Raw genomic sequence first — 24615 nt, forward strand, 5'->3', positions numbered from 1 at the left:
CACACCACACATTGTCCTCAAACATCTCATTTCCAGCACATCCATCCTCCTGCGCACAACTCTATCCATAGCCCACGCCTCGCAACCATAAAACATTGTTGGAACCACTATTCCTTCAAACATACCCATTTTTGCTTTCCGAGATAATGTTCTCGACTTCCACACATTCTTCAAGGCCCCCAGAATTTTCGCCCCCTCCCCCACCCTATGATCCACTTCCGCTTCCATGGTTCCATCCGCTGCCAGATCCACTCCCAGATATCTAAAACACTTCACTTCCTCCAGTTTTTCTCCATTCAAACTCACCTCCCAATTGACTTGACCCTCAACCCTACTGTACCTAATAACCTTGCTCTTATTCACATTTACTCTTAACTTTCTTCTTCCACACACTTTTCCAAACTCAGTCACCAGCTTCTGCAGTTTCTCACATGAATCAGCCACCAGCGCTGTATCATCAGCGAACAACAACTGACTCACTTCCCAAGCTCTCTCATCCCCAACAGACTTCATACTTGCCCCTCTTTCCAAAACTCTTGCATTTACCTCCTTAACAACCCCATCCATAAACAAATTAAACAACCATGGAGACATCACACACCCCTGACGCAAACCTACATTCACTGAGAACCAATCACTTTCCTCTCTTCCTACACGTACACATGCCTTACATCCTCGATAAAAACTTTTCACTGCTTCTAACAACTTTCCTCCCACACCATATATTCTTAATACCTTCCACAGAGCATCTCTATCAACTCTATCATATGCCTTCTCCAGATCCATAAATGCTACATACAAATCCATTTGCTTTTCTAAGTATTTCTCACATACATTCTTCAAAGCATACACCTGATCCACACATCCTCTACCACTTCTGAAACCACACTGCTCTTCCCCAATCTGATGCTCTGTACATGCCTTCAACCTCTCAATCAATACCCTCCCATATAATTTACCAGGAATACTCAACAAACTTATACCTCTGTAATTTGAGCACTCACTCTTATCCCCTTTGCCTTTGTACAATGGCACTATGCACGCATTCCGCCAATCCTCAGGCACCTCACCATGAGTCATACATACATTAAATAACCTTACCAACCAGTCAACAATACAGTCACCCCCTTTTTTAATAAATTCCACTGCAATACCATCCAAACCTACTGCCTTGCCGCTTTCATCTTCCGCAAAGCTTTCACTACCTCTTCTCTGTTTACCAAATCATTTTCCCTAACCCTCTCACTTTGCACACCACCTCGACCAAAACACCCTATATCTGCCACTCTATCATCAAACACATTCAACAAACCTTCAAAATACTCACTCCATCTCCTTCTCACATCACCACTACTTGTTATCACCTCCCCACTTGCGCCCTTCACCGAAGTTCCCATTTGCTCCCTTGTCTTACGCACTTTATTTACCTCCTTCCAGAACATCTTTTTATTCTCCCTAAAATTTAATGATACTCTCTCACCCCAACTCTCATTTGCCCTTTTTTTCACCTCTTGCACCTTTCTCTTGACCTCCTGTCTCTTTCTTTTATACTTCTCCCACTCAATTGCATTTTTTCCCTGCAAAAATCGTCCAAATGCCTCTCTCCTCTCTTTCACTAATACTCTTACTTCTTCATCCCACCACTCACTACCCTTTCTAATCAACCCACCTCCCACTCTTCTCATGCCACAAGCATCTTTTGCGCAATCCATCACTGATTCCCTAAATACATCCCATTCCTCCCCCACTCCCCTTACTTCCATTGTTCTCACCTTTTTCCATTCTGTACTCAGTCTCTCCTGGTACTTCCTCACACAGGTCTCCTTCTCAAGCTCACTTACTCTCACCACCCTCTTCACCCCAACATTCACTCTTCTTTTCTGAAAACCCATACAAATCTTCACCTTAGCCTCCACAAGATAATGATCAGACATCCCTCCAGTTGCACCTCTCAGCACATTAACATCCAAAAGTCTCTCTTTCGCACGCCTGTCAATTAACACGTAATCCAATAACGCTCTCTGGCCATCTCTACTACTTACATAAGTATACTTATGTATATCTCGCTTTTTAAACCAGGTATTCCCAATCATCAGTCCTTTTTCAGCACATAAATCTACAAGCTCTTCACCATTTCCATTTACAACACTGAACACCCCATGTATACCAATTATTCCCTCAACTGCCACATTACTCACCTTTGCATTCAAATCACCCATCACTATGACCCGGTCTCGTGCATCAAAACCACTAACACACTCATTCAGCTGCTCCCAAAACACTTGCCTCTCTTGATCTTTCTTCTCATGCCCAGGTGCATATGCACCAATAATCACCCACCTCTCTCCATCAACTTTCAGTTTTACCCATATTAATCGAGAATTTACTTTCTTACACTCTATCACATACTCCCACAACTCCTGTTTCAGGAGTATTGCTACTCCTTCCCTTGCTCTTGTCCTCTCACTAACCCCTGACTTTACTCCCCAGACATTCCCAAACCACTCTTCCCCTTTACCCTTGAGCTTCGTTTCACTCAGAGCCAAAACATCCAGGTTCCTTTCCTCAAACATACTACCTATCTCTCCTTTTTTCACATCTTGGTTACATCCACACACATTTAGGCACCCCACTCTGAGCCTTCGAGGAGGATGAGCACTCCCCGCGTGACTCCTTCTTCTGTTTCCCATCTTTTTATTCTCCCTAAAATTTAATGATACTCTCTCACCCCAACTCTCATTTGCCCTTTTTTTCACCTCTTGCACCTTTCTCTTGACCTCCTGTCTCTTTCTTTTATACATCTCCCACTCAATTGCATTTTTTCCTTGAAAAAATCGTCCAAATGCCTCTCTCTTCTCTTTCACTAATACTCTTACTTCTTCATCCCACCACTCACTACCCTTTCTAATCAACCCACCTCCCACTCTTCTCATGCCACAAGCATCTTTTGCGCAATCCATCAATGATTCCCTAAATACATCCCATTCCTCCCCCACTCCCCTTACTTCCATTGTTCTCACCTTTTTCCATTCTGTACTCAGTCTCTCCTGGTACTTCCTCACACAGGTCTCCTTCCCAAGCTCACTTACTCTCACCACCCTCTTCACCCCAACATTCACTCTTTTTTTCTGAAAACCCATACAAATCTTCACCTTAGCCTCCACAAGATAATGATCAGACATCCCTCCAGTTGCACCTCTCAGCACATTAACATCCAAAAGTCTCTCTTTCGCACGCCTGTCAATTAACACGTAATCCAATAACGCTCTCTGGCCATCTCTCCTACTTACATAAGTATACTTATGTATATCTCGCTTTTTAAACCAGGTATTCCCAATCATCAGTCCTTTTTCAGCACATAAATCTACAAGCTCTTCACCATTTCCATTTACAACACTGAACACCCCATGTATACCAATTATTCCCTCAACTGCCACATTACTCACCTTTGCATTCAAATCACCCATCACTATAACCCGGTCTCATGCATCAAAACCACTAACACACTCATTCAGCTGCTCCCAAAACACTTGCCTCTATTGATCTTTCTTCTCATGCCCAGGTGCATATGCACCAATAATCAGGAGGTCAAGAGAAAGATGCAAGAGGTGAAAAAGAGGGCATATGAGAGTTGGGGTGAAAGTATCATTAAATTTTAGGGAGAATAAAAAGATGTTCTGGAAGGAGGTAAATAAAGTGCGTAAGACAAGGGAGCAAATGGGAACTTCAGTGAAGGGCGCAAATGGGGAGGTGATAACAAGTAGTGGTGATGTGAGAAGGAGATGGAGTGAGTATTTTGAAGGTTTGTTAAATGTGTTTGATGATAGAGTGGCAGATATAGGGTGTTTTGGTCGAGGTGGTGTGCAAAGTGAGAGGGTTAGGGAAAATGATTTGGTAAACAGAGAAGAGGTAGTAAAAGCTTTGCGGAAGATGAAAACCGGCAAGGCAGCAGGTTTGGATGGTATTGCAGTGGAATTTATTAAACAAGGGGGTGACTGTATTATTGACTGGTTGGTAAGGTTATTTAATGTATGTATGATTCATGGTGAGGTGCCTGAGGATTGGCGGAATGCGTGCATAGTGCCATTGTACAAAGGCAAAGGGGATAAGAGTGAGTGCTCAAATTACAGAGGTATAAGTTTGTTGAGTATTCCTGGTAAATTATATGAGGGTATTGATTGAGAGGGTGAAGGCATGTACAGAGCATCAGATTGGGGAAGAGGAGTGTGGTTTCAGAAGTGGTAGAGGATGTGTGGATCAGGTGTTTGCTTTGAAGAATGTATGTGAGAAATACTTAGAAAAGCAAATGGATTTGTATGTAGCATTTATTGATCTGGAGAAGGCATATGATAGAGTTGATAGAGATGCTCTGTGGAAGGTATTAAGAATATATGGTGTGGGAGGCAAGTTGTTAGAAGCAGTGAAAAGTTTTTATCGAGGATGTAAGGCATGTGTACGTGTAGGAAGAGAGGAAAGTGACTGGTTCTCAGTGAATGTAGGTTTGCGGCAGCGGTGTGTGATGTCTCCATGGTTGTTTAATTTGTTTATGGATTGGGTTGTTAGGGAGGTGAATGCAAGAGTTTTGGAAAGAGGGGCAAGTATGAAGTCTGTTGGGGATGAGAGAGCTTGGGAAGTGAGTCAGTTGTTGTTCGCTGATGATACAGCGCTGGTGGCTGATTCATGTGAGAAACTGCAGAAGCTGGTGACTGAGTTTGGTAAAGTGTGTGAAAGAAGAAAGTTAAGAGTAAATGTGAATAAGAGCAAGGTAATTAGGTACAGTAGGGTTGAGGGTCAAGTCAATTGGGAGGTAAGTTTGAATGGAGAAAAACTGGAGGAAGTAAAGTGTTTTAGATATCTGGGAGTGGATCTGGTAGCGGATGGAACCATGGAAGCGGAAGTAGATCATAGGGTGGGGGAGGGGGCGAAAATCCTGGGAGCCTTGAAGAATGTGTGGAAGTCGAGAACATTATCTCGGAAAGCAAAAATGGGTATGTTTGAAGGAATAGTGGTTCCAACAATGTTGTATGGTTGCGAGGCGTGGGATATGGATAGAGTTGTGCGCAGGAGGATGGATGTGCTGGAAATGAGATGTTTGAGGACAATGTGTGGTGTGAGGCGGTTTGATCGAGTAAGTAACGTAAGGGTAAGAGAGATGTGTGGAAATAAAAAGAGCGTGGTTGAGAGAGCAGAAGAGGGTGTTTTGAAATGGTTTGGGCACATGGAGAGAATGCGTGAGGAAAGATTGACCAAGAAGATATATGTGTCGGAGGTGGAGGGAACGAGGAGAAGTGGGAGACCAAATTGGAGGTGGAAAGATGGAGTGAAAAATATTTTGTGTGATCGGGGCCTGAACATGCAGGAGGGTGAAAGGAGGGCAAGGAATAGAGTGAATTGGATCGATGTGGTATACCGGGGTTGACGTGCTGTCAGTGGATTGAATCAGGACATGTGAAGCGTCTGGGGTAAACCATGGAAAGCTGTGTAGGTGTGTATATTTGCGTGTGTGGACGTATGTATATACATGTGTATGGGGGTGGGTCTTTTGTCTATTTCCTTGCGCTACCTCGCAAACGCGGGAGACAGCGACAAAGCAAAAAAAAAAAAATTATATATATATATATATATATATATATATATATATATATATATATATATATTATAACGAATCTAGCTCTCACAGTAATGAAAGTAATGGTCGATATAGAGCACTGTTGTCTAGGTTATACTGCTAGGAGAAGACCCGTCATAAATGATTGTGAAAAATTATCATATTAGGTCTAGAATGAGCCCAGGTTGATAATGATCAGTATTATTAATCAAAACATAGAAGTAACACAAAATCACAAATTAACAAGTATAATAACTAATTAACCAAATTCAATCAACAATGAATCCATGAATCACATCCCCATGAATAGAAAAATATTACCACAAATCAAATGAAAAGCAATTTCCCAGCACACAACATAAAACGATGTTAACACAACCACAAGTGCCTTTAACCACAAATAACAAAATCGTTCTGCTCCCCTACCACACCACCACACCTTGGGGAAGAGCCACTACACCTCAGGTTGCCGTCTGGGTTGAGACTGCCGTGGAAGGCATCGGCACCGATATATAAAGGGTTGGTATGAAGCCCGGCTTGTCTCAGTCAAAGTGAGACGAAGCAACAAGGACTTGAACTAATGAAGCCTAACGCAGAACGATCTGGTTCCAACGTGGCAGAGAGGCAGTGGTGTGTAGTATGGAAGACAAAATAATATAAGAGTTTTAATTCAAACAAGAACTTAGGAGAGTCCATGATGATATATATATATATATATATATATATATATATATATATATATATATATATATATATATATATATATACATATATGCAAAGATTCGAACCCCGTACCATTTGCGTGGTAGCTGGGAACGCTAACTGCGAGGCTATGGTCGCCCCTAACAGGGAAACGACTATTCGATTCCTAGTAATCCAATACCCTTAAACAAGATCTTAGGAGAGTACATAATAATATATATATATATATATATATATATATATATATATATATATATATATATATATATATATATATATATATATATATGATGATACAGCGCTGGTGGCTGATTCATGTGAGAAACTGCAGAAGCTGGTGACTGAGTTTGGTAAAGTGTGTGGAAGAAGAAAGTTAAGAGTAAATGTGAATAAGAGCAAGGTTATTAGGTACAGTAGGGTTGAGGGTCAAGTCAATTGGGAGGTGAGTTTGAATGGAGAAAAACTGGAGGAAGTGAAGTGTTTTAGATATCTGGGAGTGGATCTGGCAGCGGATGGAACCATGGAAGCGGAAGTGGATCATAGGGTGGGGGAGGGGGCGAAAATTCTGGGGGCCTTGAAGAATGTGTGGAAGTCGAGAACATTATCTCGGAAAGCAAAAATGGGTATGTTTGAAGGAATAGTGGTTCCAACAATGTTGTATGGTTGCGAGGCGTGGGCTATGGATAGAGATGTGCGCAGGAGGATGGATGTGCTGGAAATGACATGTTTGAGGACAATGTGTGGTGTGAGGTGGTTTGATCGAGTAAGTAACGTAAGGGTAAGAGAGATGTGTGGAAATAAAAAGAGCGTGGTTGAGAGAGCAGAAGAGGGTGTTTTGAAGTGGTTTGGGCACATGGAGAGAATGAGTGAGGAAAGATTGACCAAGAGGATATATGTGTCGGAGGTGGAGGGAACGAGGAGAAGAGGGAGACCAAATTGGAGGTGGAAAGATGGAGTGAAAAAGATTTTGTGTGATCGAGGACTGAACATGCAGGAGGGTGAAAGGAGGGTAAGGAATAGAGTGAATTGGAGCGATGTGGTATACCGGGGTTGACGTGCTGTCAGTGGATTGAATCAAGGCATGTGAAGCGTCTGGGGTAAATCATGGAAAGTTGTGTAGGTATGTATATTTGCGTGTGTGGACGTATGTATATACATGTGTATGGGGGGGGTTGGGCCATTTCTTTCATCTGTTTCCTTGCGCTACCTCGCAAACGCGGGAGACAGCGACAAAGTATAATAAAAAAAATAATATATATATATATATATATATATATATATATATATATATATATATATATATATATATATATATATATATATATATATATGTATATATATATATATATATATATATATATATATATATATATATATATATATATATATATATATATATATATATATATATATATATATATATATATATATATATATATATACATATATATATATATATATATATATATATATATATATATATATATATATATATATATATATATATATATATATATATATATATATATATATATATATATATATTGTTGACTGGTTGGTAAGGTTATCTAATGTATGTATCACTCATGGTGAGGTGCCTGAGGATTGGCGGAATGCGTGCATAGTGCCATTGTACAAAGGCAAAGGAGATAAGAGTGAGTGCTCAAATTACAGAGGTATAAGTTTGTTGAGTATTCCTGGTAAATTATATGGGAGGGTATTGATTGAGAGGGTGAAGGCATGTACAGAGCATCAGATTGGGGAAGAGCAGTGTGGTTTCAGAAGTGGTAGAGGATGTGTGGATCAGGTGTTTGCTTTGAAGAATGTATGTGAGAAATACTTAGAAAAGCAAATGGATTTGTATGTAGCATTTATGGATCTGGAGAAGGCATATGATAGAGTTGATAGAGATGCTCTGTGGAAGGTATTAAGAATATATGGTGTGGGAGGCAAGTTGTTAGAAGCAGTGAAAAGTTTTTATCGAGGATGTAAGGCATGTGTACGTGTAGGAAGAGAGGAAAGTGATTGGTTCTCACTGAATGTAGGTTTGCGGCAGGGGTGTGTGATGTCTCCATGGTTGTTTAATTTGTTTATGGATGGGGTTGTTAGGGAGGTGAATGCAAGAGTTTTGGAAAGAGGGGCAAGTATGAAGTCTGTTGGGGATGAGAGAGCTTGGGAAATGAGTCAGTTGTTGTTCGCTGATGATACAGCGCTGGTGGCTGATTCATGTGAGAAACTGCAGAAGCTGGTGACTGAGTTTGGTAAAGTGTGTGAAAGAAGAAAGTTAAGAGTAAATGTGAATAAGAGCAAGGTTATTAGGTACAGTAGGGTTGAGGGTCAAGTCAATTGGGAGGTGAGTTTGAATGGAGAAAAACTGGAGGAAGTTAAGTGTTTTAGATATCTGGGAGTGGATCTGGCAGCGGATGGAACCATGGAAGCGGAAGTGGATCATAGGGTGGGGGAGGGGGCGAAAATTCTGGGAGCCTTGAAGAATGTGTGGAAGTCGAGAACATTATCTCGGAAAGCAAAAATGGTTATGTTTGAAGGAATAGTGGTTCCAACAATGTTGTATGGTTGCGAGGCATGGGCTATGGACAGAGTGGTGCGCAGGAGGATGGATGTGCTGGAAATGAGATGTTTGAGGACAATGTGTGGTGTGAGGTGGTTTGATCGAGTAAGTAACGTAAGGGTAAGAGAGATGTGTGGAAATAAAAAGAGCGTGGTTGAGAGAGCAGAAGAGGGTGTTTGAAATGGTTTGGGCACATGGAGAGAATGAGTGAGGAAAGATTGACCAAGAGGATATATGTGTCGGAGGTGGAGCGAACGAGGAGAAGAGGGAGACCAAATTGGAGGTGGAAAGATGGAGTGAAAAAGATTTTGTGTGATCGGGGCCTGAACATGCAGGAGGGTGAAAGGAGGGCAAGGAATAGAGTGAATTGGAGCGATGTGGTATACCGGGGTTGACGTGCTGTCAGTGGATTGAATCAGGGCATGTGAAGCGTCTGGGGTAAATCATGGAAAGCTGTGTAGGTATGTATATTTGCGTGAGTGGACGTATGTATATACATGTGTATGGGGGTGGGTTGGGCCATTTCTTTCGTCTGTTTCCTTGCGCTACCTCGCAAACGCGGGAGACAGCGAAAAAGAAAAGAAAAAAATATATATATATATATGCATATATATATATATATATATATATATATATATATATATATATATATATATATATATATATATATATATATATATTATCCCTGGGGATAGGTTATTAAGAATACTTCCCACGTATTCCCTGCGTGTCGTAGAAGGCGACTAAAAGGGGAGGGAGCGAGAGGCTGGAAATCCTCCCCTCTCGTTTTTTTTTTAATTTTCCAAAAGAAGAAACAGAGGGGGGCCAGGTGAGGATATTCCACAAAGGCCCAGTCCTCTGTTCTTAATGCTACCTGGCTAATGCGGGAAATGGCGAATAGTTTGAAAGAAAAAAAGAAATATATATATGTATATTTTTCTTTTTTTTGCTTTGTCGCTGTCTCCCGCGTTTGCGAGGTAGCACAAGGAAACAGACGAAAGAAATGGCCCAACCCACCCCCATACACATGTATATACTTACGTCCACACACGCAAATATACATACCTACACAGCTTTCCATGGTTTACCCCAGACGCTTCACATGCCCTGATTCAATCCACTGATAGCACGTCAACCCCGATATACCACATCGATCCAATTCACTCTATTCCTTGCCCTCCTTTCACCCTCCTGCATGTTCAGGCCCCGATCACACAAAATCTTTTTCACTCCATCTTTCCACCTCCAATTTGGTCTCCCACTTCTCGTTCCCTCCACCTCCAACACATATATCCTCTTGGTCAATCTTTCCTCATTCATTCTCCCCATGTGCCCAAACCATTTCAAAACACCCTCTTCAGCTCTATCAACCACGCTCTTTTTATTTCCACACATCTCTCTTACCCTTACGTTACTTACTCGATCAAACCACCTCACACCACACATTGTCCTCAAACATCTCATTTCCAGCACATCCATCCTCCTGCGCACAACTCTATCCATAGCCCACGCCTCGCAACCATACAACATTGTTGGAACCACTATTCCTTCAAACATACCCATTTTTGCTTTCCGAGATAATGTTCTCGACTTCCACACATTTTTCAAGGCTCCCAGGATTTTCGCCCCCTCCCCCACCCTATGATCCACTTCCGCTTCCATGGTTCCATCCGCTGCCAGATCCACTCCCAGATATCTAAAACACTTTACTTTCTCCAGTTTTTCTCCATTCAAACTTACCTCCCAGTTGACTTGACCCTCAACCCTAGTGTACCTAATAACCTTGCTCTTATTCACATTTACTCTTAACTTTCTTCTTTCACACACTTTACCAAACTCAGTCACCAGCTTCTGCAGTTTCTCACATGAATCAGCCACCAGCGCTGTATCATCAGCGAACAACAACTGACTCACTTCCCAAGCTCTCTCTTCCACAACAGACTTCATACTTGCCCCTCTTTCCAAAACTCTTGCATTCACCTCCCCAACAACCCCATCCATAAACAAATTAAACAACCATGGAGACATCACACACCCCTGCCGCAAACCTACATCCACTGAGAACCAATCACTTTCCTCTCTTCCTACACGTACACATGCCTTACATCCTCGATAAAAACTTTTCACTGCTTCTAAGAACTTGCCTCCCACACCATATATTCTTAATACCTTCCACAGAGCATCTCTATCAACTCTATCATATGCCTCCTCCAGATCCATAAATGCTACATACAAATCCATTTGCTTTTCTAAGTACTTCTCACATACATTCTTCAAAGCAAACACCTGATCCACACATCCTCTATTTATATATATATATATATATATATATATATATATATATATATATATATATATATATATATATTGGGGATGATCACAATTTTGCGCGTGATCAAGATATTCCTATGAGTCCACATGGAAAATGAAACACGAAAAGTTCCCAAGTGCACTTTCGTGTAATAATCACATCATCAGGGGAGATACAAGAGAGAAATATAACAGTCAGTTGATATACATCGAGGAGACGAAGCTAGGACGCCATTTGGTAAACATGATTGGTTGGTTCTCAGTAAATGTAGGTTTGCGGCAGGGGTGTGTGATGTCTCCATGGTTGTTTAATTTGTTTATGGATGGGGTTGTTAGGGAGGTGAATGCAAGAGTTTTGGAAAGAGGGGCAAGTATGAAGTCTGTTGGGGATGAGAGAGCTTGGGAAGTGAGTCAGTTGTTGTTCGCTGATGATACAGCGATGGTGGCTGATTCATGTGAGAAACTGCAGAAGCTGGTGACTGAGTTTGGTAAAGTGTGTGAAAGAAGAAAGTTAAGAGTAAATGTGAATAAGAGCAAGGTTATTAGGTACACTAGGGTTGAGGGTCAAGTCAATTGGGAGGTAAGTTTGAATGGAGAAAAACTGGAGGAAGTAAAGTGTTTTAGATATCTGGGAGTGGATCTGGCAGCGGATGGAACCATGGAAGCGGAAGTGGATCATAGGGTGGGGGAGGGGGCGAAAATCCTGGGAGCCTTGAAGAATGTGTGGAAGTCGAGAACATTATCTCGGAAAGCAAAAATGGGTATGTTTGAAGGAATAGTGGTTCCAACAATGTTGTATGGTTGCGAGGCGTGGGCTATGGATAGAGTTGTGCGCAGGAGGATGGATGTGCTGGAAATGAGATATTTGAGGACAATGTGTGGTGTGAGGTGGTTTGATCGAGTAAGTAACGTAAGGGTAAGAGAGATGTGTGGAAATAAAAAGAGCGTGGTTGAGAGAGCAGAAGAGGGTGTTTTGAAATGGTTTGGGCACATGGGGAGAATGAATGAGGAAAGATTGACCAAGAGGATATATGTGTCGGAGGTGGAGGGAACGAGGAGAAGTGGGAGACCAAATTGGAGGTGGAAAGATGGAGTGAAAAAGATTTTGTGTGATCGGGGCCTGAACATTCAGGAGGGTGAAAGGAGGGCAAGGAATAGAGTGAATTGGATCGATGTGGTATACCGGGGTTGACGTGCTGTCAGTGGATTGAATCAGGGCATGTGAAGCGTCTGGGGTAAACCATGGAAAGCTGTGTAGGTATGTATATTTGCGTGTGTGGACGTATGTATATACATGTGTATGGGGGTGGGTTGGGCCATTTCTTTTGTCTGTTTCCTTGCGCTACCTCGCAAACGCGGGAGACAGCGGCAAAAAAAAAAAAAAAAAAATATATATATATATATATATATATATATATATATATATATATATATATATATATATATATATATATATATATATATATATATATTAGTTGGTGCCCAAGATGTGAAGACCCTTACTGGAAAAACAATCACTCTTGAAGTAGAACCTTCAGACACAATTGAAAATGTGAAGGAAAATAGTGAAATTGGAAAAAAAATGTAGCTTAGACATTGAAGCTTATTGATACAGTGGTTAAATTGATGAGAACTGCTATTGACGTTTGTGTAAATAAATTATACATTTCCTTTTTTTCCATAGCCAGAGGTTGAACCATTATGTGACATTCATTTTTTTCATTCATTTCAAGCTAGAAGTATCAGTTTTCTAAATTGTTTCTTACATTTTTCATATGTATATATATGTATGTGTGTGTGTGTGTGTGTATATGTGCGTATGTATGTGTATGTGTGTGTATGTGTATATGTATATATATATGTATATTATCCCTGGGGATAGGGGTGAAAGAATACTTCCCACGTATTCCTCGCGTGTCGTAGAAAGCGACTAGAGGGGACGGGAGCGGGGGGCCAGAAATCCTCCCCTCCTTGTATTAACTTTCTAAAATGGGAAACAGAAGGAGTCACGCGGGGAGTGCTCATCCTCCTCGAAGGCTCAGAGTGGGGTGCCTAAATGTGTGTGGATGTAACCAAGATGTGAAAAAAGGAGAGATAGGTAGTATGTTTGAGGAAAGGAACCTGGATGTTTTGGCTCTGAGTGAAACGAAGCTCAAGGGTAAAGGGAAAGAGTGGTTTCGGAATGTCTGGGGAGTAAAGTCAGGGGTAAGTGAGAGGACAAGAGCAAGGGAAGGAGTAGCAATACTCCTGAAACAGGAGTTGTGGAGTATGTGATAGAGTGTAAGAAAGTAAATTCTCGATTAATATGGGTAAAACTGAAAGTTGATGGAGAGAGGTGGGTGATTATTAGTGCATATGCACCTGGGCATGAGAAGAAAGATCAAGAGAGGCAAGTGTTTTGGGAGCAGCTGAATGAGTGTGTTAGTGGTTTTGATGCACGAGACCGGGTTATAGTGATGGGTGATTTGAATGCAAAGGTGAGTAATGTGGCAGTTGAGGGAATAATTGGTATACATGGGGTGTTCAGTGTTGTAAATGGAAATGGTGAAGAGCTTGTAGATTTATGTGCTGAAAAAGGACTGATGATTGGGAATACCTGGTTTAAAAAGCGAGATATGCATAAGTATACTTATGTAAGTAGGAGAGATGGCCAGAGAGCGTTATTGGATTACGTGTTAATTGACAGGCGTGCGAAAGAGAGACTTTTGGATGTTAATGTGCTGAGAGGTGCAACTGGAGGGATGTCTGATCATTATCTTGTGGAGGCTAAGGTGAAGATTTGTATGGGTTTTCAGAAAAGAAGAGTGAATGTTGGGGTGAAGAGGGTGGTGAGAGTAAGTGAGCTTGAGAAGGAGACCTGTGTGAGGAAGTACCAGGAGAGACTGAGTACAGAATGGAAAAAGGTGAGAACAATGGAAGCAAGGGGAGTGGGGGAGGAATGGGATGTATTTAGGGAATCAGTGATGGATTGCGCAAAAGATGCTTGTGGCATGAGAAGAGTGGGAGGTGGGTTGATTAGAAAGGGTAGTGAGTGGTGGGATGAAGAAGTAAGAGTATTAGTGAAAGAGAAGAAAGAGGCATTCGGACGATTTTTGCAGGGAAAAATGCAATTGAGTGGGAGATGTATAAAAGAAAGAGACAGGAGGTCAAGAGAAAGGTGCAAGAGGTGAAAAAAAGGGCAAATGAGAGTTGGGGTGAGAGAGTATCATTAAATTTTAGGGAGAATAAAAAGATGTTCTGGAAGGAGGTAAATAAAGTGAGTAAGACTAGGGAGCAAATGGGAACTTCAGTGAAGGGCGCAAATGGGGAGGTGAAAACAAGTAGTGGTGATGTGAGAAGGAGATGGAGTGAGTATTTTGAAGGTTTGTTGAATGTGTTTGATGATAGAGTGGCAGATATAGGGTGTTTTGGTCGAGGTGGTGTGCAAAGTGAGAGGGTTAGGGAAAATGATTTGGTAAACAGAGAAGAGGTAGTGAAAGCTTTGCGGAAGATGAAAGCCGGCAAGGCAGCAGGTTTGGATGGTATTGCAGTGGAATTTAGTAAAAAAGGGGGTGACTGTATTGTTGACTAGTTGGTAAGGTTATTTAATGTATGTATGACTCATGGTGAGGTGCCTGAGGATTGGCGGAATGCGTGCATAGTGCCATTGTACAAAGGCAAAGGAGATAAGAGTGAGTGCTCAAATTACAGAGGTATAAGTTTGTTGAGTATTCCTGGTAAATTATATGGGAGGGTATTGATTGAGAGGGTGAAGGCATGTACAGAGCATCAGATTTGGGAAGAGCAGTGTGGTTTCAGAAGTGGTAGAGGATGTGTGGATCAGGTGTTTGCTTTGAAGAATGTATGTGAGAAATACTTAGAAAAGCAAATGGATTTGTATGTAGCATTTATGGATCTGGAGAAGGCATATGATAGAGTTGATAGAAATGCTCTGTGGAAGGTATTAAGAATATATGGTGTGGGAGGCAAGTTGTTAGAAGCAGTGAAAAGTTTTTATCGAGGATGTAAGGCATGTGTACGTGTAGGAAGAGAGGAAAGTGATTGGTTCTCAGTGAATGTAGGTTTGCGGCAGGGGTGTGTGATGTCTCCATGGTTGTTTAATTTGTTTATGGATGGGGTTGTTAGGGAGGTGAAATGCAAGAGTTTTGGAAAGAGGGGCAAGTATGAAGTCTGTTGGGGATGAGAGAGCTTGGGAAGTGAGTCAGTTGTTGTTCGCTGATGATACAGCGCTGGTGGCTGATTCATGTGAGAAACTGCAGAAACTGGTGACTGAGTTTGGTAAAGTGTGTGAAAGAAGAAAGTTAAGAGTAAATGTGAATAAGAGCAAGGTTATTACGTACAGTAGGGTTGAGGGTCAAGTCAATTGGGAGGTGAGTTTGAATGGAGAAAAACTGGAGGAAGTGAAGTGTTTTAGATATCTGGGAGTGGATCTGTCAGCGGATGGAACCATGGAAGCGGAAGTGGATCATAGGGTGGGGGAGGGGGCGAAAATCTGGGGGCCTTGAAGAATGTGTGGAAGTCGAGAACATTATCTCGGAAAGCAAAAATGGGTATGTTTGAAGGAATAGTGGTTCCAACAATGTTGTATGGTTGCGAGGCGTGGGCTATGGATAGAGTTGTGCGCAGGAGGATGGATGTGCTGGAAATGAGATGTTTGAGGGACAATGTGTGGTGTGAGGTGGTTTGATCGAGTGAGTAACGTAAGGGTAAGAGAGATGTGTGGAAATAAAAAGAGCGTGGTTGAGAGAGCAGAAGAGGGTGTTTTGAAGTGGTTTGGGCACATGGAGAGAATGAGTGAGGAAAGATTGACCAAGAGGATATATGTGTCGGAGGTGGAGGGAACGAGGAGAAGTGGGAGACCAAATTGGAGGTGGAAAGATGGAGTGAAAAAGATTTTGTGTGATCGGGGCCTGAACATGCAGGAGGGTGAAAGGAGGGCAAGGAATAGAGTGAATTGGAGCGATGTGGTATACCGGGGTTGACGTGCTGTCAGTGGATTGAATCAGGGCATGTGAAGCGTCTGGGGTAAACCATGGAAAGCTGTGTAGGTATGTATATTTGCGTGTGTGGACGTATGTATATACATTTGTATGGGGGGGGGGGGGGTTGGGCCATTTCTTTCGTGTTTCCTTGCGCTACCTCGCAAACGCGGAAAACAGCGACAAAGTATAAAAAAAAAAAAAAAAAAACAGGTGAGGGTATTCCCTCAAAGGCCCAGTCCTCTGTTCTTAACGCTACCTCGCTAATGCGGGAAATGGCGAATAGTTTGAAAGAAAAAGAAAGATATATATATATATATATATATATATATATATATATATATATATATATATATATATATATATATATATATATATATATATATATATATATATATATATATATATATATATATATATATATATAAGTACGTGGGTGGAGGTAAACCTGCAGTGATCAGCAACAGGAAGGTTGTAACTCGGGCCACAAATGTTGTCATAATGGATCGAAAAAGAGCGAGGTGGAGGAGCGGCAGGTATGGAGGACGGGTACATCCACGTCTCATGGTAGCGCTTTAGTGGCCCTGGGATCCAACAAACCCCACCTGACCTGCGGCGCTGCTTCTAATCAGCGCTGGTGGATTACTACTGTCATGAAGCTGGAAAGACCAATCAGGAAAAGAAAGTGGGAAAAGAAAATATAGATCTGTGTGAGCTATGCGTTGTCAAGTGTTGTTTAAAAATAATATGTGTGGGGTTAGCATTGAGTATTAGTAACCCAAGGGGAAAAAAGACAGCAATATGAGCCTGAGGAAGGGTAAGTAGCAAATGTCCCATCATTATCACGTCTTAAACACAGGCGGCTGTACATTCTCGGTCAGTGGTTGCATCACCCACTGTTACCACAGAATAGCAGCAGAAGATGCCACCTTGGCTCCTGTTAGAAAACCAGAAAACCAGTCTGAAAGCTTAATGTTGAGAAAGAGTGTGTGTGTGTGTGTGTGTGTGTGTGTGTGTGTGTGTGTGTGTGTGTGTGTGTGTGTGTGTCTTGGGGGGGGGGGAGGTGGAGGAAGCTTTGTCGTAAGATTATTTATCATTCATTAACTCAGGACAAAACTTTAATCTTTTCTAGAGAGGTGCAAGAACAACAGATAAACCCCGACACAGAGATGGCTTACTCACCACAGCACCGGGAGGAAGACAAGCGACGGCAGAGACACGATAAACATGTACCATTGCCAGTCCCTGATGAGGTAGGCGATGCCCGCCGATACCATTATACTGAAAGCCCAGGGCAAGAAGATCAATGTGCCCACCACATACCTGTGACGGAGCTGACACACCTCCATGGCTGGTTCAAAGAAAGTAATATCTACATCTGACATTGTTACAATATGATGAAAACTCTTGTAGCATTTTTGGTTATTTTGTATTCAATACACTAATGACAGATGGAAGTATAGTGTAAGTAAGGTTCTGTAGGGAAGAGCATTACCTAGTGAGTAGCCTGAATGTATGGCTGTGGGCTGCGCCAGGCCTTGGAAAAACCGCACCACCAGAATAGCCGACATGTTGTGTAGCCAGCTGAGGCAGTTGCTGAGAAGTGTGTACATCACTAAGCCAATAGCGAGCATCGTCTTGCGACCGTATCTGTATTATGGAAACGCCAATTAGACGGCTTGGTCCAGCATGACCATGGCTAGTGCGGGCGACGCATAGACACACATCTACCTCTCTTTTCATTGCATGGAAAAAAAAAACTGTGAATTCTTTTAACTCTTCCTGTTTGATCATCAGGCAACAAGAATAATCAATGCCTCTCCTTTTGAATTGTTCATCGCATCTTATATCAAAAGAACAAGGTTATTTTATCTGGTTTATGGTAAATGTTTTGTTGAGAGTATGATATCGATGTTTGATCAGCATATGCAACATGTGTCTCGTATCTACAGATACTGAAATTTTTTTCAAACTGGTAACTTTACATCAATACAATAATTCTTTTTCTTTTTTTATGATACAATCATTTCAGAATTTATCAAAGATATTTCCTGGAACTCTCAGGGATTGGTGGAACTGAATGTGTGGAAAGTAACTTAGAAAGTTAGCAATGTGAAATTTTCACGGGTGAAACTGACCCCTACTGAACATATGAGATATAGAGGAACAACACTGGGCTAACTATATCATTCTGAGTCTAAGACTAGGAATACATAGACGAGTAATAGTGTATTGCTGCTTCTTCCTGTTGATAGCAAATGGAAACAATCATTAGTGGTACAATTATCTGAATTATGTAGATGACATAAAGTGCACTTTATGGAGAATCTGTGCAAGGGATGATGCATCCGTAGGCAGTTTGAATAAGCAGCCATAGTCTTCATTGGGAAGAATACGATAATGGTGTATTAGTACCTGGGCTCATCAGGAGATCCGGTAGTAGTATTACTTTTAATGGAGTACCTTAGACTCCTGATCAAGTTAATGTCTAATGGCCTGATATCTTCAAGTTTTTATACTTCAGTTTACAAGTCAAGTTTAAGTGGGATCCTATCCTGTCACTATGACCGTTCTTTCAGGCACTGTCAGGGATCCTATTTCATTCCTTCACCATCTTCTACAAGGACTGAATGTGCCGTTACAGCACATAAGGCATCATTATCAGTGATCATGAAATACTAGAAATTACATTCATATACTTACTTATCTGAGAGCCAGCCGTTAGTCGGACAACCAAACAAGTCGCCAAAGAGATATATACTGTTGAACAAAGGTCTTAGGAACTTGCCTTCACACACCAAATTGAACTGAAAAGATATGGGAAAAATAAGCAACATTTTTATTAGCATGATTTCGTATACCTCATCGCTCCAATTCACTCTATTTCTTGCACGCCTTTCACCCTCCTGCATGTTCAGGCCCCGTTCACTCAAAATCTTTTTCACTCCATCTTTCCACCTCCAATTTGGTCTCCCACTTCTCCTCGTTCCCTCCACCTCTAACACATATATCCTCTTTGTCAATCTTTCCTCACTCATTCTCTCCATATGACCAAACCATTTCAAAACACCCTCTTCTGCTTCTCTCAACCACACTCTTTTTATGACCACACATCTCTCTTACCCTTTCATTACTTACTTGATGAAACCACCTCACACCACATGCTGTCCCCAAACATCTCATATCCAACACATCCACCCTCCTCCGCGCAACTCTATTTACAGCCCACGCCTCGCAACCATATAACATGGTCGGAACCACTATTCCTTCAAACATACCCATTTTTGCTTTCCGAGATAACGTTCTCACCTTCCAAACATTTTTCAACGCTCCCAGAACTTTCGCCCCCTCCCCCACCTATGACTCACTTCCGCTTCCATGGTTCCATCCGCTGCCAAATCCACTCTCAGATATCTAAAACACTTCATTTCCTCCAGTTTTCTCCATTCAAACGTACTTCCCAACTGACTTGTCCCTCAACCCTACTGTACCTAATAACCTTGGTCTTATTTACATTTACTCTCAGCTTTCTTCTTTCACATACTTTACCAAACTCAGTTATCAGCTTCTGCAGCTTCTCACCCGAATCAGCCACCAGCGCTGTATCATCAGCGAACAACAAGTGACACTTCCCAAGCCCTCTCATCCATAACAGACTTGCCCCTCTCTCCAAAACTCTTGCATTCATCTCCATAACAACTCGATCCAAAAACAGATTAAACAACTATGGAGACATCACGCACCCCTGCCGCAAACCGACATTCACTGAGAACCAATCACTTTCCTCTCTTCCTACTCGTACACATGCCTCACATCCTCGATTAAAACTTTTCACTGCTTCTAATAACTTGCCTCCCACACCTTATATTCTTAATACCTTCGACAGAGCATCTCTATCAACTCTATCATATGCCTTCTCCAGATCCATAAATGCTACCTACGAATCCATTTGCTTTTCTAAGGATTTCTTACATACATTCTTCAGAGCAAACACCTGATCCACACATCCTCTACCACTTCTGAAACCAAACTGCTCTTCCCCAATCTGATGCACTATACATGCCTTCACCCTCTCAGTCAATACCCTCCCATATAATTTACCAGGAATACTCAACAAACTTATACCTCTGTAATTTGAGCATTCACCTTTATCCTCTTTGCCTTTGTACAATGGTACTATACAAGCATTCCGCCAATCTTCAGGCACCTCACCATGAGTCAAACAAACATTAAATAACCTTACCAACGGGTCACCCAACAACACAGTCACCCCCTTTTTATCAGTTCCACTGCAATACCATCCAAACCTGCTGCCTTGCCGGCTTTCATCTTCTGCAAAGCTTTTACTACCTCTTCTTTGTTTAACAAATCATTTTCCCTAACCCTCTCACTTTGCACACCACCTCGACCAAAACACCCTATATCTGCCACTCTATCATCAAACACAAGCAACAAACCTTCAAAATACGCACTCCATCTCCTCACATCACCACTACTTCTTATCACCTCCCCTCCTTGTGTTTTAACTTTCTAAAAGGGGAAACAGAAGTAGTCACGCGGGGAGTGCTCATCCTCCTCGAAGGCTCAGACTGGGGTGTCTAAATGTCAGTGGATGTAACCAAGATGAGAAAAAAGGAGAGATGGGTAGTATGTTTGAGGAAAGGCGTTTCTATGCACTATGTTCGTATTCATATACCTCCGCGTTGTACAGTTAGGTTGGGTAAAATGCTATCTGCTGGCTATGTGCGCCTTTTGGAAAATAACCGGTGTAGACCCCGTTGCTCACCAATGTGAGACGAAGGGGTATTCGAGTACATAGTATTCGAATAGTTATTTCCTATTAGCTAGGCCCATAGCCTAGCAGTAGCATTCCCGCCTGTGACACAGGGGTCCCGGGTTCGATCCTGGCTGTTGGAGGTTTGTATGATATATATATATATATATATATATATATATATATATATATATATATATATATATATATATAACACATGCCTTACATCCTTGGTAAAAACTTTCCACAAAGTGTCCCTGTCCACCTTATCATATGCCTACTCCAGATCCATCTGTTTCTCTAAGTATTTCTCACATTCATTTTTCGAAACAAACACCTGATCCACAAATCCTGTACCATTTCTGAAACCACACTGCTCTTCCCCAATATGATGCTCTATACATGCTTTTACCCTCTCAACCAATGCCCTCCCATGTAATTTCAATGGAATACTTAAGAAACTTAGGCCTCTGTAATTTGAACACTCACCTTTATCCCCTTTGCCTTTGTACAATGGCACTATGCATGCATTCCGCCAATCCTCAGGCACTTCGCCTTGATCCATACATACATTGACTATCCTTACCAGCCAATCAACAGCACAGTCACCCCCTTTTCTTATAAATTCCATTGCAATACCATCAAAACCCGCCGCCTTGTCGGCTTTGATCTTCCGAAAAGCTTTCAGTGCCTCTTTTCTGTTTACCAAACCATTCTCCCTGATTCTCTCACTTCGCACACCCTATATCTGCCACATTCAACAAACCTTCAAGATTTTCACTCCTCCTTTCAGAAGAGAACCGGATAGCATTACCCAATAGTTTCTGTTTGTTTATATCACTTTTCAAATCACTGTTAAAATGCTGGGCAATCACATCGTACACAACTGCACTTCACTTCGACCTTTTTTACTTGAAATTCTTTCACCTTTACTGTGCTTTGCACAACTCATAGAGTTGAACAACAACACATAATGAACACTGTTCTACAATGAATAGTGATACATTTCCTTCCGTCTTCCGTGGGTCATCACACACTTTTTCAAACGGAATTGTCTTCTGTCTTTGAGTAGTGAATGGCTCTTCAGCTTTCTTGTGTTCAGCTGTTGTGTTGTGTCTTTCAGTGTCACTGAGTCTGGCAGACAATAGATAATGGCAGTACTTGCAAAGACATTTTGTGTCACCCTACTCTGCTTTTCTTGACCACTTTTCATATTTGGGTCTTTCAACCACTCTGCCCTGAAATGATGAGAATATCCTTACTTATTGTTGTGTTCGTTAGATATCATGGCCTACACACACACGCACACACACACACACACACACACACACAACCAGCAATGTCTCTGTCCTTCATGACCCACGATAGTTTTGTCACCACCGAGAGTGCAACGGAACCGGAACTGAACGGGTGATTTGAGATGGTGGAGCTCGCAGAATACACCCAAACTTCTGGTGTAACTGGAGTGTCGGGACAACCAATAAAGATTTCAAGGAAAGTGTCATTAGAATTACGAGTGTCAGTTAGAACTATAAGACTGCGGTGCTGCGTTGTTGATCAGATAAAATTTGGGAAAGTCCTGATGAGTTTCGCTACTATGCGAAAACATAAGGTGGAACGTAAGCGTAAGACACCAGTGCTGACCCATATTTAAATCATTAGGAATGTACCAGCGCTACACACCTTTCTTTAGTTTCTCCTCCACAACCAGTAAGAAAACGCGTTCGCCAAGGTCATTCGTACTCCAGCAGAACTCACCAGCAAATTTATGCTAATGATATCAATGTGTCTAGAGACTCAAGACAGATGTATTTTTATCATCTTGAGACACTGAAGGGAATTCTTCCTCATGACATAATGTTAAGTTATCATAAGCTTACGACAGTAACAACTCCCCGCACGGGAAACCAAACTCAGGCAGATTAAAGAAATTTTGATAGAACCGACGCTCTCTGAGACGAGTGCTGGGAGTCTATCCTTCTACCTAGCAAGTAGACTGACACGGGACCTTCTATTGTCAAAGGGAACGTATCTAATCAACTTTTCCATATTCCAGAGAAGTTGGAGCGGTCAAGAGAGAAGATATAGTTTATTCTTGAAAGGATACCTCGAGGAAACAACCTCACCGTCCTATGACAGAAGATCATGTGACTCAACACACCCCTAAACTGGTCAACGCATTGGAGGGGACCATTAGCATTAACTTCTTATATCTCTCAGTCTTTACCCCTAAAACCTGGTACACTCCCAGTCTATGTTCCTGCCTACAGACTCCCTCATGCCTAAAGACAACAACAGATGAGTGAATGAATGAACTTAGTGGTACAACAGCGGGTAATTCAGCCTAATCTCTCTTTGGAATGCCCCACTTATCTTAGCTCGAAAGGAAGATGGAACTAGGAGGCATATGATAAACTATTGATATTTAGATAAAACAACCATTCCAGTTAGATTACCTTTACCTGTATAATATGAACTTTCACAATATCATTTGGGGATAATGAGGTATTTTCCACCATAGATTTGTTACACGGTTTTTGGCAGATTCCTGTGGATGTCTATGGAAACACTGACTGGGAAATAGAATTCAGTTAACATAATATCGGTCATTAACGTGGAAAGTTCTGTGACAGAGGAAATGAAGGACAAGGATCATGGAGATCTTTGACTTCAAATACAGAGGTAAAGTTAAGGTTAGGTTAGGTTAGGTTGATTTAGGTTAGGGTAAGGTTGGTTAGGTTAAGGTTAGGTTAGGGTAGGTTAGGTTAGGTTAGTTAGGTAGGTTAGGAGAAAGAACGTTCAAGAGAAGATGCCCAAAGAGAAAGAACTTAGGAATGTATATAGTTGAGAGATATCAATGGCGTTTAATCAGTGACAGTGGCGGATTTTGACCTAAAGAAGTGTATTTTGCTGCAGTTAACATTTAACTGTCATAAAGCTCTATTGTCACCGTTGGTTTTTCTTTTTGAGTTATATTCCTTTTCTATTTGTTGTCTCAGTTTGCCTTAAAGCTTGGCAAGAATGTTATTGTTATTTCAAAGAAAATATTGTAAATTGTGCGTTTGTTTAAAGGGTTTAATCATCACTTATGTGTGAGATAGTATTTACCTCTGAGGTGAGATCTTCACTTATGTATGAGATAGTATTTACCTCTAAGGTGAGATCTTCACTTATATATGAGACAGTATTTACCTCTGAGGTGAGATAATCACTTGTGTGAGATAGTATTTACCTCTGAGGTGAGATCTTCACTTATATATGAGACAGTATTTACCTCTGAGGTGAGATCTTCACTTATATATGAGACAGTATTTACCTCAGAGGTGAGATCTTCACTTATATATGAGACAGTATTTACCTCAGAGGTGAGATCTTCACTTATATATGAGACAGTATTTACCTCAGAGGTGAGAGTGCTGCCGTAGGTGGAGTTGTCAAAGTCCCAGTGAGTGCAAAGCCTCTCCTCCAGGTTGTCACCAGCGACCCTCACCAAGTACGAACACGATGAGCTGAGGAACAAAAAAGGAAAACGATGGTTCATTGTTTTGTCTTCAGAAACTGCGTTAAAATGACAAGTAGGACACAGTGTGGCTTGTAGATCAACGCCTCACACTGATGGCCACACACGTATCACCTTGTCCTTTGAAGTGGCCACAGAAACTCCCCTTCTTAC

General features: G+C 41.5%; 1 protein-coding gene across 3 annotated transcripts in view; it reads right to left on the bottom strand.

Moving 5' to 3' along the window:
- LOC139764697 (organic cation transporter protein-like) overlaps positions 1–24615 on the bottom strand; it is a 133403-nt gene that overhangs the window by 57171 nt on the left and 51617 nt on the right. For all 3 annotated transcript variants that reach the window (XM_071691584.1, XM_071691585.1, XM_071691583.1), the window contains exons 4-7: positions 24343–24451; positions 18872–18975; positions 17664–17818; positions 17351–17519 (exon numbers count right to left, since the gene is read on the bottom strand). In XM_071691584.1, coding sequence (XP_071547685.1) covers positions 17351–17519; positions 17664–17818; positions 18872–18975; positions 24343–24451 — 537 coding nt within the window. The remainder of the gene's footprint in view (positions 1–17350; positions 17520–17663; positions 17819–18871; positions 18976–24342; positions 24452–24615) is intronic.

Source organism: Panulirus ornatus, chromosome 50, assembly GCF_036320965.1.
Source record: "Panulirus ornatus isolate Po-2019 chromosome 50, ASM3632096v1, whole genome shotgun sequence".
NCBI lineage: Eukaryota > Metazoa > Arthropoda > Malacostraca > Decapoda > Palinuridae > Panulirus > Panulirus ornatus.